We start from the raw sequence: 15907 nt of genomic DNA, 5'->3' as shown, positions 1-15907 counted from the left end.
TAGTAGACAACTAATGATATTGTATATCATATAGAAAATAAATGGTGCAAACCAAAATAATAATAAGCCAAATCTTTTTTCTCAGTCTCTTACTGTAAGTATAGTAGCAACAAAGATCACCTATCTCAATCTATATATATAAAAGGACAAAAAAAACCCAGAAATAATATGAGATATTTAAAAGAAAAGCCTTTTCTTACATGCTAAGAAGGGTAAAGAACGAAAGGAAATTAGTAGATTCATTTCTTTGAGAAGCTCTTCAATTAAGTCCCTGTAAATTTGATCTTGTAATATTAGTCCTATTTTCCCTGCTTCTCTCTTTTCTCCCCATTCATTCTCATTCCACACTTCCTCCACACTTTGAATCATGCCTTTGCTGCATGACTTTGGCTTCATGTGATATAATAATGGTGCATTATTTGTAAATTTATCAATTGGTTCGTATGATTCTAGCCTCTTGATCCTTTGTTGTGTAATATGACCTTCAAAAACAAAGAAAATACAAAAATTACTTTTTGGAGAACAAAAATTTTTTATCATATATTTAAGACATAAAATATCTAGTTTTACAGAAAGATCATGTGTTTACGTGCATCATAGTTTACATATATTGAATTCGCTCTTTTTGTCCCATTGTATATAGAATTTGTCTAAGATGTCGAATGCACCTAGTTTTTAAAAGTTTGTCAGCCTCAAAACATGTCAGTCGATCTTGGGGCACTCTCATTAGCCAGCACATGGCTAATTAGTGGCACTACATACAAACACCCCACTTGGGACTCATCGCTTTACAAAGATTTCCCCGCCATCGTACTAAGGGAATCCCATAAACTTTGATATCATATTTGTCACGATCCAAACATATTTCAATTGTCAAAGATTGAATTTTGCTAACAAACATACAGATTTATCCACAGGGTTTGACCATCATGAGTCCAAAATTGTATGTACCATGCATTCATGTAAACTTAGTACTTTTAACACTTCATTTTTCTTTCTGTTTGTGATATGAAATTTGTCTAAAGTTTCATAAACATATCTTATTCGAAAGTTATCCATAAAAAATCATCCCAATTGTTCACCTCGATCCCTCCCCCCATCATATACATCCCCATTGGGACTCAATATCTTCATTAAGATTTTCTCCCCTATCATAGTATAATCAACTACTCTTATATATTTTAAAAGAATTTACTTGCGCATGTATTTCTCCAAAGATTATACTTTCTTAATTCCACCCTTAATCCGTCTACCTTCACCCTTGTCTAAATCCATCAACAATACGATACAATAAAATTTATCAAATAAATATAACGATCCATGTCTCAAAGAGCAGTTATTATACCCCTAATCTCATCTTATCATAAATCATGTTATTAATAAAAACATGAACAACAAAAAAAGTGTGGGTAGACAGTGCAGAGTGGACCTATAAGACTTTTGCTTTTTTACTTTCATATTTTTGGGTAGAATGTCTTTTTCATATTTTCACTTTTTCATCATTTTCTGACCAAATCATGACTAATTATTATTAATATTATTATGTGGAGGCAAACAAATGAAGCTTTTAGCAAAAGATTCCATGCATAGATCTGGAGACCGTTACCAAAAGATACAATTTTTTCCTGTTTATTGTTTTCATGGTTAATTTTTTGGTAAGTAATATACAATTATATAATAATATAACACATAAATATGTCATTTCATTTATTTTAAATTTATATTTATTTTCTTTAACTTTAGATGTATATAGTAGATACTTAAATTTATACAGAATTGAACAAATAGACACACTCATTATCTAAGTGTCTATTTATCCAAATTCAAAAATTGAAAAATAGAAATGTTAAAACAAGATCAAATTAAATAATACATTAATATATCATATCTTAAATAATTCAACAAAGTTTTCAATAATATACAATAATAAAACAATAGTTAGTTTTAACTTTTATTTTCTTTTTTCTAGTGAAAGTTTTCCTTTAAATGCCAAAAGTAATACTAGTAATGATGAAAATGGTCCATGCTCGTCTTCATATCATTATTCATTCCGTTACTTTAGCACTATAAAATCTACGCCATCGTTAAACATGATAGCAATTAATTGTCTCTACTTTAAAAGTAAATTAAAGAGTTTCTTATTAAAGGTACGTAATTTTATCACCAGTTCTTAAATTCCAAACATTTAAGAATTGATTAAAAATGAATACTTCTCATGCCTATCAATTGCTTAGGTGGTTATTGCTTTTAAGTAAAATAGTTTATACTTCTATATATTTTATTTGTTATAGTTTCTTTTTGAAAATGTTTAAGGTGAGAATATTCCTTTTTCACTTAAAAGTAAAAGGAATACTCATTTTTTCGGGGGTATGTTAAAATTTTCACTTTAGTTACCGATATATATTTTTAACACATATATATGTATAAAAAGATGAAGACTATAACGTCAATTATTAGAAATAGTGAAAATGGACATGTAAAATTAGACTCAAAAATTAAATCAGAAAGAGGAGTATTGTTGGGAAATCACTAATTTCATTTTTGGGCCTCAATATTGGATGAAATGGGTCGTGCTATGATTAGGGTAAAGCCACTAAGGGTTCATCCAAATCCTTTTTGATGAAAAATTATATTATTTATACACGATTAATAAATAATTTTTTTCATATGTATAGTAGATATTGAACCTAATCTGTTTTTTGTGTGTCTATTTCTACATATTTTGAACCTCGAAAATTTTGACTTCACCACAAATGCTATCATACGGATCTAACTAACACTCTCAAAACTAGTTCAAAGAAAGAACAATTGCCGAAATCTGAATAATCATATCATTAACTATTAATATGAGATTTTTGTCGATTCGAAGAAATATGCCAAAAAATAAAACAAATGCAAAATTATTGTAAAAAGTGGATGAAGAAAACTGACCATTATGATTGTGTTTAGGTTTAGCGATTTTGTTGCAGTATGTTAATGGAGTCGGCGGCTTGACTGCATCGCCAATTTGCTTATCCCTTTTTAGTGAGTTTAGAATCTGGCGAACAGACTCTAAATCGTCATTGCACTTGCCCAAGTCTTCTAGAAGCTTCCTTCTCTTTACCTCTTCTGCACTCGCCTTCCTATTAGGACTCGGAAGGCACTTTATCTCCTCCAACCCCATCAGCCGCGCCACTAACGCTACTGGCCGCTCCTTTTTATCTGCTTCGATTTTTGGGCTTCTTACCTTTACTTCATCATTTTTTTCATTTTCCCCAAGTACAACTACTACTTTACCTTGTTTTCTGATTCCAGAAGTAATGCGTTTCGTCTTTTTTTGGTATTTGGAAATTAGTTGAATAATGCCTGACATGCAACCAGTAGACTTCACAACATGCTGATTTTCTCCACTCCGCGGTGTCCTTTGCCGGCGACCTGATGCCGCTAATGTATCTTGCCTCTTTAGCATTATCTCACCTTTATTTCTTTTCTTATTCTGTATGAGAGATCTGAGAATTTTTTTTTTTTTTTAGATGAAAGGAATTGTACAAGGCGTGTGTTGTGTGTATAAAGGGTAGTGGAAGAAGCGTGGCTTAAGTTTTTCTTCTACTTCATTACTTATGGAATTGAGTTCACTTTTTTTTTTTTTTTTTAACTTTGGGTGAGACAAGCAACATGTATAGGTCCCATCAGTAATTTTGCTTTAGACACTTTTATTCATTACATTTTCTAAATTTTCTCTAATATAAATTGTACAGCATATGCTTAAAATTAAATAGAGTGTTATCGATTTTTTATCATTATTGAAATTAATTTATTAAAATAATATATTTTTTTTAAATTTTACAAAATTAGGTAATATTTTGTTTAAAAAAATTTAATAATAAAAAGACATAAAACATTATTGTCAGTAACGTTTTATATTTCGTTACTCTGAGACACTTTTTACAGTTAAAAAAACGTGACTCACCGTAACGTTTCTCTGAAATAAAAAATTAAAATTCAATCTCGTACATTCCTCATTTAATATATATATATATATATATATATAAAGTATACTTTTGCAAGGAAAAAGAGAATGAGGAGGGATTTTCTACAATATCAATTAAATTATTTTTTTGATAGTTGTTTTACTTACTTATTGCATCAATTTAATTCAATAGCTTTTTATTGATAGTCTAGTATTTAATAATCATAAGAAATTGATTGGTCTAACACTTGGAAGAGATGATTATTTAGGCTAGAAGATGATATCTCATATGATTTATTCACAAACATTGAAATTGAAATGATACAAGATAAGCTCCGATTTGTTCGAAGTCTTCCTCATTTTTTTTTTTGTTTAAAAAAGTATTGTCTATGTATAAAATAGAAAGAAAAAAGAAAATCATATATATTTCAAGTGAAGGTATGAAAAAAAATATATCTATCCATTTGAATAGTGGAAATTTAAATAATGAATGAGGCATGTATAAAATTGAATTTCAATTTTCAACCATTCAATAGAAATGTTATTGTGAGTCACATTTTAGCTGTAAAACATGCTTCAGAGTAAGGCTGGCAAACGGATAGGTTTTTGGCCGGTCCGGTTCCCGTACCGATCCGTCCGGTACCGGTTGAACCGGTAAGGAACCGGTCTTTTAGTATACAGGACCGGGTACCGGACCAGTTCCTGGTTTTTCATCTGGTTAAACCGGTTCGGTAAGAACCAGTTCCAGTCCGGTCCAATCCGGTAAGGACCGGTTTAGCCGGGTTTTTTTATTTTTTTTTTATATTTTTAATGTTACCGTTTTATATTTTATATGACCGTTGGGCCCTTCTAGCCGTTGAGCTGGGGCCCAAAACGGTCAAATATGACCCCCCACCCCCTTCTAACCCATTTACACTATAAATATACCATTTTTTTCCATTTTAAATCACAAATTCAATACTTATATAATCTTATACAATCTCTCAAAGTCTCAAACTCTCAATTATAAATCTCTCATAAATTATTAATTATTATATTGTGATATTGAGTTGAAGTTTGAATTTTGGAAGCTATAATCGGCATCTATCAAATCCGGCTTTCGTTAAAACTTTAAATTCAATATAAACTTTAAAGTTTAAATGTAATTTCAAACTTTAAATTCAATATAAAGTTTAAAAAACTTTAAATTTAATATAAAACTTTAAATTCAATTTGAAACTTTAAATTCAATATAAACTTTAAAGTATAAATTTAATTTCAAACTTATATAAACTTTAAAGTTTTCAATTGAATATTTAATATAAATATATAATATTATATAATAATTAAAATAATTTAAAAAAATGGAAAAACCGGTAAGACCCGGTTCCAAACCGGTTACTAACGGACAGGCGGAACAGGGAGACTTTTCCGGTAAAACCGGTCTGGTAAAATCCGGTATCGGTAAGAAAAAACCGGTACCGGTCCGGTTACCGATAAAACCGGTCCTGTTGACCCGGTCCTGTCCGTTTGTCAGTCTTACTTCAGAGTAACGAATTATAAAACATTACTGTCAATAAAGTTTTATGTCTCTTTACTCTATCAGATTTTTGTCTTTTTGTCATTGATTTTATTTGAATAAAATATTACCTAAAATGAGAACTACATTATAAGTTTTATAAAATTTCAAAAAAAATCATATTATCTTGGTAAATTAATTTTATTAATAACTTACTTTGATAAAAAATTGGAGTGTTAAAAATATGAAATTTTTTATTCAAAACAATTTAAATTTCAATTATTACTTAATATAATCATTCGATCATGTTTTGCTAAATATGGCCTTGAACATGTTCAGGGCGTCATTTTTTAGTGAATCCTATAATACAATATTTGAATTTAGTCGCAATTTCAATATTTACGCTAACACTAAATAGAAAATCTAAAGAAAAATAAAAGGTAAGATAAGGAAAGAAGAAGTGCATTTCTGATGTACCTCTTTTTCTTCAGGCATGTTAATTTTGATGTGCTTATGAAAATTTATTTATAAGTTAAAAGTCATAAATAGACGAGACTATACTACTTTTATTTTTGAAAAAATACCCAAGTATTCCCTCAATTTATGCCCGAAATCCCAGAGACACACTTATACTATACTAAGGTCCTATAACCCCCCTGAACTTCTTTTATATGTAATTTTCTACCCCTTTTTAGCCTACGTGGCAATAGTTCAAAAAAAAAGTCAACCATCGTTGGGCCCACAAGATAGTGCCACGTAAGCTAAAAAGGGATAAAAAATTATTAATAATATAAGTTCAGGGGTAATAGGACCTTAGTATAATATAAGTGTGTCTCTGAAATTTCGGGCATAGGTTGAGGGGTACTTGGGCATTATCCCTTTATCTTTAGAGTTGTTTTAAAACTTTTTTGACCTAAAAAATGAGAAACTAATATCTGAAAAGACCACTGAGTTAAGAATTTATCTAATAAAGTCATTAAACTCTATAAATATATAAATAATAACTCCAGAAATAAATATATAAATATTAACTCCAGAAATAATAAAACAAAAAAATTCATCAAAAAGTTTTACTAATAATTTAACAAATATTTACTTATGCAAACTCAAATTTAAAATTTAAGACGTATCATGATGGACGTTATCCTACTAACAAATATTATTGATTATTATCATAGGCTTAATGATTGCAACAATTTTTTTACAAGACGTTAAAATTTTTAATAATAATTCAATGACTTGCAGCAATTTAATACTTCTCGTATTTAAGCCAACGATTATATTATTTTTTTATATGATAAAAATGATGTATTATTTATCATGGCAATCTTTTACGGGTTTTTGACTTTTTTCCATCGCGCTCTTTTTTTTTCCTGGGAAAACGCTCATCATAATGCATTTCATAATTATATAATAATATCGTAATATAATTTTCACTAATTAAATTGTTTATACAAAACGTTGATGTTTTTTTAAATTTTATTTATTTATGTAGGTTCATATTTACATGATATAAAGATAATTTATTTATTTATGTTAACTTTTTTAATGATAAATTAAGTTAAGTGATTTTATTGATACAAATGCTTAATTAAATTGAGTGATTTTATTGATATAAAATAGAGTTTAATGCTTTAGTACATGAATGAACCTAAAAATAAGCTAATATAAATCGCTACTTACATTATAAGAAAACTCTGAATTACATGTGGATTTTTTTGGAATTAGTATGAAATTTTGCAGGAAATAAGTTCCCTGCGACTTTTCATATTGATCTTCAAGAAAATCCTCGTGTAATTCACGGTTTTTTTTTAAAGTGTAATTCTTCCATCTTCCAAATTCCTCAACCAAAATCTTTCTAAAACAAAAGAATCACCCTCTTTTTTAAAATAAAATTATAAATTATAGATTTAAAGAATATCCTTATGATATTTTTCATCTTTACAGAATATTTTAGTTGCTCGTTGAGAAAGATGAAAAGCCTTCGGTTCTAATTAAGATACTATATATATAGTTAAATATGTTTAACTTATTATGAAAATAATTTAATCAAATGATATTACATTTACCAAATAATTCTTTTATTACTTTATTATTTCGTTTGGTGTCAAGAAATAGTAGTGGAAAAGGAAAGGAAGAATATATATTTATGTTTGGTAAAAACCAAACAACTAAATCAAAAGCAAAAGCAGTTAAATAGATAAATATATAATTATATTTAGTTCGATTTTACTAGCTTTAAAATCTACGAATTTGATTGATTTTGATTTAAATTACAATAATAATAATAAGACATAAATTAAAAATAGTAAAAAATATATACAAACTAACATCATCATAATATTATTTGAAAAAAAATAACAAATAGCTACATTTATCAAAATATGACAAGAAAAAGGCAAGTTTAAAGTCTTGACTTGCAAGAAAGTCCTATAGAAGAAGTTTGGCTAATCAATTCTCCAAGAAATAATTATTCAAGGAAAACAACAGATATTAATAACATAAATACAAAATTAACTCTCAAAAAAGACCAAGACAATCTTATTGGTAAAAGATTTTATCTATCTAATATAATACTATAAGGACAAAAAATTGATTATATGTATTCGCATTACTAATAAGCATCAGCTGCAAGTTGGGAAAAAGCTTAAAAATACCTTTAAGATAGTAAAAATAATTTTAAAATATTCACTTCTATTTATTGATTTAAAAATATCATTAATGTTTCATTAAACTCAAAAGTACTATTTGCAATTGCAGAAGCCAAAGCCAAAAACCAAGAGAATAGGACTCCTATAATCTTAATTAGTCAGTGATCATGATATATGCAATTGCATAAGCCAAGAGAATAGGACTCCATAATCTTAAAAGTCATGTTCCAAATATGAGTATTAAATTTGGGTGTTGGGTCTTTTTATTTGATAAAAAAATTATGTGGATCATTTGTTTAGTTAAATTTCATGTCAGATTTCTGTCAACAAAAATATATTTTTGAGATTAAAAACAAATAATAATATATTAAAGGCGTAATACATAAACATAACTCTTAACTTGGTTTCAATTATCAATTATGATCTTTAATTTTGGTAGACACTAGAAATTTAAACTTTTATAACATTGAACAAAAAAACACATTCGTCCTATATGACATTGTCATGCGGAACATATATGTTAAAATTGTTCAATTTTGTATAAATTTAAATATCTGTTTGTGCATATTTAAAATTAAATGACATAATTGATTGCAAAAACCAAGTTTGTGTGTTTGTGAGCTATTTTAAATCTGTTTCTAATAGGTTACAATGAAAGGACATTTTTGAACTTTTTGTCTGACAAACCAATGGTTTAGAGTTATATAGTAACAGAATCTCTGGGACGAAATAAAAATAATATTTCAACTCACATTTTGTAGACAAAAACAAAAAAATTATTTTCTTTCTCTTAATATATATATGGGACATATTTATAGTAGGAATTGAATAATGAATAAAAAATGAGGGGAATATTAATCTATAAGAGAGAGAAGAAGAAGAAGGTGGCAGAGTCCGGCGGCCATTGGTGGTCGGGCAAAATTCATAATGTTGTGTGATGAGAAGGAGATGGAGATGGATAGAGCGTATTCCATGGATGATAAAAGCTCTCACTATAGTATTACTAGTGCCATTCTTCCTTCTCTTGGTGCCCATACTAATTGCAAAACAAAACTCCGTCCCTATATCATCTCCCCTTCAAATCCCCGTTACAGGTATCCATATATATTCGATATATATATATGCTGTTTAGAAGTTTTATGCAGCACAAAATTTGACCTTTTTGGGGTTGGGTTTGGAGGTCTTTTTAAGTTCGAAATCCTTCTGGAATGGGGTTTAGGTTGCGTGGACTCTTCACTTTTCACTTTCATGCATGCTGGGCATCTGTGTGGATGAAGAGTCCGAGCAACATAGCTTTCGGATTCTCTAAAAATACACTACTAATGCCGTTTACTTTTGTTTGTGTGGTTTGGCAGCTATTGGGTTTTAGACTTTTTATTAACAGATTTGGTTATGATGCAGGGCTTGGAATGCTTATTTGGTGCTACTTGTATTCTACACAGCATGGGCGTCACCTTTTCAGTTTGGATTTCTAGACAGACCTAGAGGAATTATTCCCATATTAGACAACATAGCCAATTCATTTTTTGCCATTGACATTGTCCTCACATTCTTTGTTGCTTATCTTGATAAGTCAGCTTGTAGTATGATTGATGACCCAAAGCGAATTGCTTTGAGGTACACAAAATCCGGGTTTTTGTTTGATGTTATATCCACCATCCCTTCTGAACTTATGCGTAAATCAATGCCCTATTTTCTTCAATCATATGAATACTTCAGTATCCTTCGTCTCTGGCGTCTCAGAAGAGTTAGTGCCATGTTTGCAAGGTAACATGCTTTATTAGCAGAACTACTGATCTCATCTTTTAGTATATTCATATAACTCTCTGAATCTAAATGCATATATGTTTTAATTTCTTGAGATGAGGATCAGTAAATGCCAATTAACTGAAATTTCATCTTTGAGAGATTGTCAATATTGTATCGAGGGCGTCTTTAGAGTATATTGAATCAGTATAGCTATCCCTTTTTCTGAAACAGAAATTCAATTTGAATTAGTATCAAAAGCAAGAATAGAATCGTTCTGTTTCAAGTCTACTGGATTATAATAGTTCTCTTACTTTAGTGATATGTTTTGAAATAAATAGTCTGTTCTTTTGCTATAGATTGGAGAAAAACAGGAAGATCAGTTACTTTGGGGTTCGCGTACTGAAGCTTATATGTGTAAGCCTTTCAAGCAATAAATGGTATTTGCTTGTAAATTACCTCAATGGTGATTTACCATAAAACACTTTGGGGTATTTTTTTTCTTTTTTCAGGTGACTCTTTTTGCTGTTCATTGTGCTGGCTGCTTCTACTACTTTCTTGCTGCTCGGAAACAAGACAGAAGTAAAACATGGCTTTCACTTGCCATTGGAGATCACCATGACAGGAGCATCTCGGATCTCTATGTAATGTGTATGTATTGGTCCATTACGACGCTTACAACAACTGGCTATGGGGATTTGCATGCTGTGGCTACAGAGGAAATGATATTCACCATGCTTTACATGTTATTCGACCTCGGGTTGACTGCATATCTTATTGGAAACATGACCAACTTGGTTGTTCATGGAACCAGTAAGACTAGGAAGTTCGTGAGTAGATTCTCTCTTTAACTTTTTGATTGATTTAATTCAAATTACTATGTATTTTTCCTTTCAGGACATTTAGATGCAATTTGCATAATATTTTATCATTTATATTTAACCTATATTTATAGTTCTATCATTTCACCACTGTGCCCATATCTCATCTCGTCATTTACTAATTTTAAGTCTTCAAACCTCATCACAAATGTTGCATCTAGCATAGGATTAGATGATGAAATTGTTATCAGTTCTCTTTCTACAACATATTTAGTTTTTGGTCTAGTATTCTAAATCCCAGCACAAGTATCACAAATGAATTGGGAACCCAAGGGTGTGGCCTAGTGATCAATGAAGTGGTTAAAAACCATAAGGTCTCAAGTTCAATTCCCAACGGAGACAAAAAAACACTAGTTAATCCTTCCCTTTTGTCCTAGCCTTGGTGGATAGAATTACCTGGTACCTGGTGGGATGTGCTAGCTATCCTCTGAAATTAGTCGAGGTGTGCGAAAGCTGGCCCGGACATCAAAAAAAAAGTACCACTAATAAATTGGAAAATCTTTTTAGAATATCAGTGATACTGTCGTGTCTTGCTGAAAAATTCTGATTTTTTTCTAAAGGATTTATCTCTGATGATTGTTTCGCTGCTCAGAGGGATACTATTCAAGCTGCCTCAAGCTTTGCACAAAGGAATAAACTGCCGGTTCGCCTTGAAGAACAGATGATAGCTCACTTGCGTTTGAGGCACAGAACAGATTCAGAAGGTCTTCAGCAGCAAGAAACTCTTGAAACACTACCCAAAGCTATTCGATCTGGCATTTCTCATTATCTATTCTATCCACTGGTGGATAAGGTGTACTTATTCCATGGGGTATCAAATGACTTACTTTTTCAACTGGTAATTCCCAGCTGTGTTTAATTTTGTTGATTGATCTCCTAAGGTTTCATAAAATTTCATATTATTGGTGAATAGACTTTTGTCTATAACAAAATGTTGTTCAGTTGTTTCACTAATTTCCGTAATACAAATAGCTGATTTGATTTCTTCTCGGTCTTTTTATACTATACAGGTTTCTGAGATGAAGGCCGAGTATTTCCCTCCAAAAGAGGATGTTATTTTGCAAAATGAAGCACCGACGGATTTGTACATTCTGGTAGCTGGAGCAGTGGTAAGGAGCTCTTCTCGCTCTCCCACTCTTCTTTTTTTTCTGGGGAAGGAGCGGAAAGCAAAGGAAAAGAATGCTTTGGAAAAGAACTAATGATTCTCTCATTTTTTCCGTATCGCTGTTGATTTATCACAACAACCAAACTCTCAAGTCAAGGAACCGTGATATCTTATGCATTCATAATAATGATTATTTTCTATGAAAAATGATTTTTTTTAACACTACTCACAAAATCTTCAAACTTCTTGCTATTAAATACACGTTAGGATCTATTTTTTCTTCATTGATTTAATTGCTGCAATTGGATCTCTTAATAATCACATCTTTCGTTCATGTAGGATCTTGTATCACACAAGAATGGAATGGATCAGGTAAGTTACTCCAGTGTAGGACTTAAACATTCTGTTATACTGAGCTTAAATGCTTATTAAATGGATCATTTTGTGTAGGTAGTTGGCGAGTTGAAGATGGGGGATGTTTGTGGAGAAGTTGGTGTCCTTTGCTGTAGGCCTCAACTTTTTAATGTTCGAACCAAAAAAGTATCCCAACTGCTACGCTTGGATCGTAGTTCATTCTTCAACATCGTTAAAACAAATATAGGAGACGGGACAATAATCATGAACAATCTCCTTCAGGTGAATAAACTCCTTTGATGTTATTTAGGCACTATCTAAATAATTCCATATTTATAAATGTAGAAATCAGGTAGGTAGTAATTTCCTAAGGCTATAGAAAACATTTGACATCCATTTTTTCTGAACCTTCCATTGTACAGTCCTTTTGATACAGTTATGCTATTATGATGCCGAATTCTATCATAATACTCAGCTATGGATAAAATTCGATGATTTTCATTATTCTTCATTCTGTGTTCGATTCTTTAAAATTTTTTCTTTTGGAATCCCAAGTGTAAAATTTTCCTTCTGGAGTGGTTTGGCGAAGATTTTTTCACCTATATGAGCTTTATTCTCAACTAGAATAAATGACCCTTCAGTAATATTTTTATGTGTGGATGCTATTCTAGCTTTAAACAATGATTTTCTTGGATGCAGCATTTGAAAGAGCGAAGGGACCCGATGATGACAGCAATATTAGCAGATATAGAACATATGCTGACTCAGGGAAGAATGGACATGCCTCTTAGCTTATGTTTTGCAGCAAACAGAGGAGATGATCTTTTGTTGCGCCAATTGCTAAAAAAGGGCATGGATCCTAATGAATCTGATAGCAGTGGACGTACAGTGTTGGTAAGACTCCTCCCTATTTTGCAATTAACACTTGACCTAAATAAGATTTATGTTTGAAGTTGAAAATCATATGGATATTATGATGCAGCATATAGCTGCTTCAAAAGGAAGTGTTGAATGTATTCTTCTACTTCTCGACTTTGGAGCACATCCAAATAGAAAAGGTACTCTTTCCATTTCCATACCTTAGAATATCACATACTGTTCTTTTGGGAAAATCACACATTAGTTAACAAAGTTAAATACAATTAATTTGCGTGTGCTCTCAATTATTCCAATGACCTCGACTAAATATCTATCTAAGAGGCAGTTTCATCCTTAGCGTTTTCAATTTCTTTTTGAACCTTTTAACAAGAATAACTTAGTTTTATCTGCCCCCTTGATAGTAAATATTAACTACTAGCACTAGTTGTGATTAGAACATCAGTCACTCCCAAATTTGCAATCCCAAATTCAAGATTCTGTACTTCTCTGTCTGATAAACAGCTACTTTTGTTATTGCAGATTCTGAAGGAAATGTTCCATTGTGGGATGCAATGGTGGGGAAGCATGAAGCTGTGATAAAATTGCTTGTGGACAATGGTGCAAAAATATCTTCAGGAGACGTAGGTCAGTTTGCTAGCTTTGCAGTGGAGCAAGGCAGCTTAGACTTGCTTAAGGAGATCATCAAGTATGGAGGTGATGTCACCCTTCTTAACAGCCTAGGCACGACAGCATTACATACTGCTATATCTGAGGAGAATGCGGAAATAGTTAAATTCCTGTTGGAACAAGGTGCTGACATTGATAAAGCAGACGTTCACGGTTGGACACCAAGAGCATTGGCTGAATTTCAGGGCCACAAAGAGATAAAGGAGCTTTTCAACTTGATGCAACCAGCTAGTAAAGAAACCAACGTGTGTCCTCCTGAAGCACCTTGTGCTCCCTACCTTATGAAGTATCAAAGCGATCCCGCGATTCCTCTCTTCATTCCTGAAGAAACAGCTAGAGAAACTGGCTCCTCCAACGGCAGATTGAGGAGAAGGGCTAGTTTCTTTCAGAATTCGCTGATAGGATTTGTGGCTGCACGCCAGAGACACCATGAAGGTGAGTTCAGCTTTAAACTTTGAAGCCTCTCTAGTTCTTAAGTACACCTCCAAAGTCACTCTACAATATACATCTATGCTACAAAATAGTCTTTTAGTTATAAAAGTGCACTTTTACCTCCTAGTAGGTCTTGTCTTGATAAAGTATTGGACGATTTATTTGTTAAAAGTTATTGTGAATCTTATAATATTTTGCCAGGAACTAACTGTGCACTTTGTAAACTTGGCAGGGGGAGGTGGCCCGGATTATTCTTCAACTAAAATTGCCAATTCAAGAATTCCAAGCAGAATAACCATCCGTTGTCTAGAGAAAGCTCATATAGGTAAAAGGGCTGTACTTTTGCCAGATTCCATTAAAGAGCTACTTGATATGGGTGCTGAAAAATTTGGCATCTCTCTCGCGAAAGTACTAACGGAAGATGGAGCACTTATTGAGGACATTGAAGTGATAAGAGATGGAGATCATCTAATTCTTGCTACTTCAGAAAATTAAACACCGTTCAATCATATACATATTACTACTTGTAAATTTTTGTGCTCGTCATTTTGGATAGTAGATGATACTTCACTAACAAGGCAATACAGAGAAATTTTAGTCATTGGAAAGTTGGAAGAAAAAGGACCAGAGGGTGTGTGAGAGGGGAGAAAATGTATAAATTTTACTTTCCAGATAATAAAATTTTCTCCTCAAATCATTTAGAATTCTTATGCACCTAATAATACTTTGGGTTGATTTCATATATGCTCGACCAGTGTTTGGTTGTGAATAACCTATTTTCTATAACATCAAAGTTACTCCATTATTTGAAGTGACGGATGAAGATATAGAGTGTTTGGTGTGATACTTAACTCGGGACGCTCTACGTAACTCGACCCCAACACTCGATCGAGGACTCAACTTTCGAATTAAATTTTGTTGTTTTCAACCTGCCCCGCCCTGCCCCATTTCACATATTTTGTAAAAAAAACATTTCAAATAATAGGCTTAGTAAGTTTAACTCAAGAAATTAAAATTTGCTTAGTTGTTAATCGCTAACATTAAACGGAGTCGGGGAATTCTAACTCTTAACTTGCTCCTGCGACTTCCTTTTCATTTGGTAGGGCATGCCAACGAGATCTAGAATATCTATGTCCCAGGACGGACATAAAAGATGAATAATGAAAGATGAGGAAGAGTATACTCTTGTTCGGATGGGTGTTCACCCCAAAGTGTTCCCGGACCGCATGCATACATCCGTAAGTAACTTAGTGCAACATGGAAAATTTCATTGAGAGGAATCAGCAAAGAAAAGAAAGAATTTCTGGTCATAAAAACAGAAAGGCATGAATTGCGCAAGAAGTTCTTTCGGTTAAAACGCCGTGCGACTCGGAGGACATAAGACATGTTATAACATTATTTTAACATTATAATGTTTTATAACTCTTTTTATATGCCAACAACATTTTATTTGGTGGATTTGAATTGGTTACATTTGATATAATAACAAAAAATTAAATCCAAGTACTGAGATAATTTTTTTCTTCTTTCTAGTTTCTTAGCATTCAAAATAGTTTACGTCAAGAAATTATTTTAATAAATAATGTTATATCACTCTTATAACATGAAAAAAGTTAAAATTAAGTTTGAATCCACGTGAAATCACATATACCCACAACCCGCTCCGCCCCACATTAATTTAAAAAGAACCCACTTCAACCCACATCCCACCCGCCCCGCCACATTGACATCCCTATTCGGGACCCA

At 31.8% G+C, this 15907-nt stretch overlaps 1 protein-coding gene and 1 long non-coding RNA gene across 2 annotated transcripts; one reads left to right on the top strand and one right to left on the bottom strand.

Annotated features, from left to right (window-relative positions):
* Window positions 1–3606, bottom strand: LOC101262136 (uncharacterized). Its single transcript, XR_011211200.1, has 2 exons — window positions 2932–3606; window positions 1–482 (listed from the first exon to the last, which is right to left on the bottom strand). It is a non-coding gene; the product is annotated as an uncharacterized lncRNA (long non-coding RNA).
* Window positions 3607–8871: 5265 nt separating this feature from the next.
* LOC101261839 (potassium channel AKT1-like) lies at window positions 8872–14903 on the top strand. The gene is made up of 12 exons (XM_010326811.4): window positions 8872–9192; window positions 9500–9865; window positions 10204–10261; window positions 10357–10674; window positions 11318–11563; window positions 11736–11834; window positions 12170–12202; window positions 12281–12466; window positions 12884–13078; window positions 13167–13242; window positions 13583–14164; window positions 14394–14903. The coding sequence occupies exons 1-12, from the start codon at window positions 9026–9028 to the stop codon at window positions 14654–14656; spliced, it is 2589 nt and encodes an 862-aa protein (XP_010325113.1). The 5' UTR covers window positions 8872–9025; the 3' UTR covers window positions 14657–14903.
* The last annotated feature ends 1004 nt before the right edge of the window (window positions 14904–15907 follow it).

The sequence above is a fragment of the Solanum lycopersicum genome, chromosome 8 (genome assembly GCF_036512215.1).
Source record: "Solanum lycopersicum chromosome 8, SLM_r2.1".
Taxonomy (NCBI): Eukaryota; Viridiplantae; Streptophyta; class Magnoliopsida; order Solanales; family Solanaceae; genus Solanum; species Solanum lycopersicum.
The sequence above is the reverse complement of the archived record's forward strand: the minus strand, read 5'-3'. Positions and strand labels throughout refer to the sequence as shown.

Bases quoted from the DNA above. Each gene is read 5' to 3' on its own strand.
- LOC101261839 (XM_010326811.4), top strand. From the start codon at position 9,026: ATGTTGTGTGATGAGAAGGAGATGGAGATGGATAGAGCGTATTCCATG. The intron at 11,835-12,169 runs GTAAGGAGCTCT...TCGTTCATGTAG, and splicing joins TTCTGGTAGCTGGAGCAGTG to GATCTTGTATCACACAAGAA. The intron at 12,203-12,280 runs GTAAGTTACTCC...CATTTTGTGTAG, and splicing joins ACAAGAATGGAATGGATCAG to GTAGTTGGCGAGTTGAAGAT.